The 4,892-nt window shown below is 29.8% G+C and overlaps 2 protein-coding genes across 2 annotated transcripts in view; one reads left to right on the top strand and one right to left on the bottom strand.

Moving 5' to 3' along the window:
- LOC115033837 (nose resistant to fluoxetine protein 6-like) overlaps window positions 1-4,856 on the top strand; it is an 8,610-nt gene extending 3,754 nt beyond the window's left edge. Inside the window, exons 2-7 of the mRNA XM_029488197.1 lie at window positions 1,150-1,367; window positions 1,471-1,565; window positions 1,705-1,898; window positions 2,818-2,984; window positions 4,109-4,277; window positions 4,768-4,856. Coding sequence (XP_029344057.1) covers window positions 1,150-1,367; window positions 1,471-1,565; window positions 1,705-1,898; window positions 2,818-2,984; window positions 4,109-4,277; window positions 4,768-4,842 — 918 coding nt within the window. The 3' untranslated portion in view covers window positions 4,843-4,856. The remainder of the gene's footprint in view (window positions 1-1,149; window positions 1,368-1,470; window positions 1,566-1,704; window positions 1,899-2,817; window positions 2,985-4,108; window positions 4,278-4,767) is intronic.
- The window catches only part of LOC100572033, a 424,551-nt gene that overhangs the window by 63,005 nt on the left and 356,654 nt on the right, over window positions 1-4,892 (bottom strand). The window lies entirely within an intron of this gene.

The following is a 4,892-nucleotide window of genomic DNA, read 5'->3' as shown; positions in this document are numbered from 1 at the left end:
CAGTGAAATTTTCAAGTATCACAGTCATTCGTTTTTTAATTACAATAAAATAAGAAAATCGTTACGTGAGAAATCGAGAGAATATCAAATGTTGTAAAAATATGAATTTCAAACGCTAATAAAAATTTAATTTGACTTGCTTGTAGACATTTTTTTTTTAAAAAGGTAGACAAACTTATGAGGAATCTTGTATTACATTTTCAAATCTTAGATTTAAAAAGAAAATTTTTCATGAATTTCTAACTAAAAATGATTTTCAAATGTTCGTAATTTTTACGTATTTTGTCAATATTTGAACTTTAGATGCTTATAAAAAGAATTGTGACTATGGATTTTAAATTTTTTTCATCTGCCTATAAAACAATATAATAGGAACCATCTATTAAATTTTCAAGCTTTTTTAACCAACAAATAATTTTTATTGATATTTATAGAAAAAAAAACTAAAAAAAAATGGAAACTGAAAATGTCCGTAAACAGCTCAAAATAAATTTGAAAAACGTTGTGGTGTATAGAAAATGGTAATATAAACATTCAGTCAACATTTTATGTACCTATAGGGTCATTTGTTTTAGAGTTATACTAAAATCAAAATCGATTTTCTCGTAAACAGATTTTGCATAAAAATTCCCGTTCTTCTTTAATTTTTCTTTTGTTTTTCATGGCACTTTTGAAAACTACTGTGAAATTTTTACTTTTGACCCCCCCCCCCCCAAAGTACCACTAGATTCACTTTCCTATCAGAAAAGGTACTGTTGAAGAAAATCCAAGCACTTTTACTGCCCTAAAAGGAGATGACAGACACAAAAAAGAATGTAAAAAAAAAACACACATCATTGTAAAATCATACATTTATCGTTCCACTCAGAATCTAAAATACTTTTGATTTTGAAAAATTGTGGATCCTTAATATAATTACTATGACAGTAATTATTTTAGACAATAAGTTATTGTTAAGGACCATAAACTGAAATGTCCGGGTCTGCCATAAACACCACCTCTATACTAATATAAATCTTATTTTTTAAACATACTATTACTAGGTACTTAAACTAGACTTACATACTAATATATTATAGTACTATTTCAATACTAGTATTTATAATCAATGCTATTAGGTATAGCTTACTGGGTATTTAACCGTTTCAGTGGGATGATTTTCCGGACAAAGTGAAACGAAACACATTGAATTTAGGAATATGCATTCCGGATTCATGTTCGGCGCTAGACCTGCAAACTTCATTGCAAAACGAACTGGACAAAGTGTTCACGGCAGAAAAGATCGAGGCCGTTGTCAAAGTGGATCCGATAATGTGCACGGTCAAAGGAGACATGTATCCTTACAACACATCGTACTACGTGACCAGGTTATTCGATATTATTATTACTTTTGTTAATTGTTATACAATTCGTATTGAAATATTATACTCATAATTCATCCGTTTATTATCTATTACAATGTTGTTTCAGGATGTTTTTTCTAACGCTTATTTTGATTTGTTGCGGCACAACATTGTATCATTACATAAGAATATCATACAATACAAATCCAAAAAAAACCACCAGTGAGTGATAATGGTTTCACGGAAATCATTATTTTTTATTTGTACCTGTAATCTGTATCTGTACATAAATGTCAGAATCCATGAGCATTACATTGTTGTGTATTATAGTTTATAATATATTTTACATTGCTGTCTACAGGTGAAAGTTTCGGTTCATTTTGCGATACGTTTTCATTTATTAATTCAAGCAAAGAGTTGTTAAAATTCGATGAGAACAACGAACTGAATTCAATCTATGGTTTTAAAGTGCTTTTGATGCTATTCGTTATATTGATCCACAGATTATTGCATTTATTTAATAATCCAATGATTAACCCTAAACGCGTGGAAAGGGTAAGCTAAGAAAATATTTTCGAAACTAGATTACTTGAAAATTATTAGAAGTAAGAAAATTGCATGGGGATTTATCAGTTTTGACCTCTCAAAAGTACCAACTAGATCCAATTTTCTATAGAAAAAAACCCCTTTGAGTTGAAAATTAAAGCATAATTTCAACAACTTATCATGTAGGTATAATATTATAAACAAAATAAAAAAAACACATGTACATTGTATAATTAATACATCCATTGCTCTGCTCGGAATATAAAATTTTAAATTCAATTCAATCACTTATAAGAATGTTTGTATGTGGCTTTACGCAAAACATTTTTTTTTATTAAATTTCATTAAAACAATCTTATTATATAATATGGAACCTTGTATTACATTTTAAAGCTTTTTTTTAACATTTTATTACTCACAATAATTTATTTATACAGTTATGCTATCTATAAAGAAAGTTCTAATGTAACAACAAATTAAGAAAATACATTTTGTCAAAAACTGATTTTGCGTGAAAAAGTTTTATTTTTTTCTTCAATTATTAAGTTTGGTTGGTACTAAAAGCTATTTACTTTTGACCTCTCCCTCCCCCTTCCACATAGTACCAACTAGTTTTACTTTTCTACCCGAAAAGAAAGTGAAAGATAAAGTTGAAGTTACAGAAGATCGAAGCTCTTTTACCGTTCTAATATGGGTGAATTTTAAATTTTAACCTCGCAATATTAACACTTAAATTTAATTTTGTATCAGAAACCACCCTTAAGCTTTTAAATCAAAGCATTATTTCAACTATTTATATCATGTACCTATGCATACAAAATAAAACCACACATAGATTGTAAGATCAATACATGCATCGCTCTGCTCAAAATCAAAATAAAATCAGTAAAAGTGCAAGTCTTAGTACTAATCTTTGCAACAATTACAGATATATCACAATGGTCCTGATATTGCATTGACTCTTACAAACGTGGTCGACCCATTTTTTTTCATTAGTGGTTTCATCATGATGTATCTGAACATTTCTCGGTCATCTAAAAAAGCTAAATCAGGAATCAAAAATATCACATCGCCAATTATCAGCCGAGTGTTGAGGTGAGTTAGAACGACGCATTTAATAGTGCATAAAATATTAATTCATAATTTTTCAGACCAGACTAATGTTTGAGTCTGTGTGAAAGCATTTATCACCGTCTTGCTGCACCACACGGTTTTTCAGGGGGAGGGTATTGAGTGAAATTAGTAGCACCCCTTAATAGTTCATCGCAAATATATCGTTGTAAAAATATTTCCTTGCTAATCGTAAATTATTTTTTTCCTATTTTTAAAATGTCTTTTAATTCACCACCACAAATTGTTTCATTTTTAGTTTTATAGTATAGGGTTGTCCAAAAGGTAATAAATCAGGTATTTTTGATTAATAAACGTACACACATCTCTTCTTTTGAATGATATGTCAATCCAGGGTAGGCACGGTAGTATTTATTTTTTTAATGCCCTCAAAACAATTTTAAAAAAATAGAATAATTATAGTAGATAGTAATTATAAAATGAAAATGTTCTGGATTTTATTTCACGAAAAATTACTAAATTAATAATTGATTGCAACATGATGAAGTTTATAAAATGGGAGTTGTGAACTAAATTTTAAGCATAGTTGATAGTCTTTATTATTTATGACTGTATGTGGCAATATAGTACAAAATTATACAATTATATTGTAAAGTCGTAAAAATGTAGTGATACAATTTTTTTGAAGTTAAGGTTGGAAAGGGACCAACTATAATTAGTGTATAGTATCTGGTGTCCCGGGAACAATTAATCCTTAACCCTGGCGGCTGGCTTGGAAACAAATAACTCATTTAGTCGAAACATTTATATTAATATTATTAAGTAATGATAGTAATAATAATATTAATGATAGAATAATACAAAAAACCAGAAACAAACTGTAATGTACGTATGGATTATATGAATCACAAACACAGACTATTCTTAATTGCAAAATGATAAAATATAATATTATACAATTTTACATAGAATAATAATTCGATATTGGTAAATCTGGGGTAAATCGGTACTTATATTTTTGTAGTTACCTAATATATTAAACCATCAAACGTGTGAGTGTGGTAGACAGCTGCATAATGGACGAGTGCCCTAAGTCTATATAAAATCATTGTATAATAATAATAATATACTGTTGAATCGACTTGTAGAATGTTACCGTCATACTGCGCAATGATGGCGATCACGGCGCACATCGTACCTCACCACGGGGACGGACCGCTGTGGCCAAAGATAGTATGGGAAGAAGCCGAAATTTGCAAAAATTATTGGTGGACCAATTTGTTGTTCATAACCAATTTTCTTGATACCAAATACGGAGTAAGACGTCACCATAATATTCTTTAATTGATTATTATAATATTATAGACTAAAACCAGCTTAGTTTATTTTTACTTACCTATATACCGGCGAAACTATGTATTTTGACCCAGTTACCAAGGGTAAATATTGACTACCTAAATTGTACTGGAGGTAAATTTCTCGGGTGGGGTTGCGTATCCCCAGTGAAAATTTAACATGGGTAAAATTTAACTACCGAATTTTTACTTGGGGGGGGAGGGGGTGGCTAAAATAATCATCAGTGAATCACCGAAATAATATTTTAACCCCTGGTTATATTGTCACAAGTGATTGTTAATAATATTATACTCCTGCTAAAATACCACTAAAAATAATTTACCTCCTGTAAGGTTTACACCTTGTGAAATTCCTCTATACCTAGTGAATATTTACGCCCGGTACCATGTGTATGATACAATTGTATAGATATTTATAATTATACCCACTCATATCAATAATAATATTACAGTGCCTCATAGTGAACTACTACGTGTCTTGTGATGTTCAGTTTTTCGTAGTTGGATTCATAATTGTGTACGTTTAAATGAGAAACGCCAAATACGGGATTAGATTACTCTGTACGGTACTGGCTTT

The sequence above is a fragment of the Acyrthosiphon pisum genome, chromosome X (genome assembly GCF_005508785.2).
Source record: "Acyrthosiphon pisum isolate AL4f chromosome X, pea_aphid_22Mar2018_4r6ur, whole genome shotgun sequence".
Lineage (NCBI taxonomy): Eukaryota > Metazoa > Arthropoda > Insecta > Hemiptera > Aphididae > Acyrthosiphon > Acyrthosiphon pisum.
Note: the sequence above shows the minus strand (reverse complement) of the source record. Positions and strands in the feature narration are given on the sequence as shown.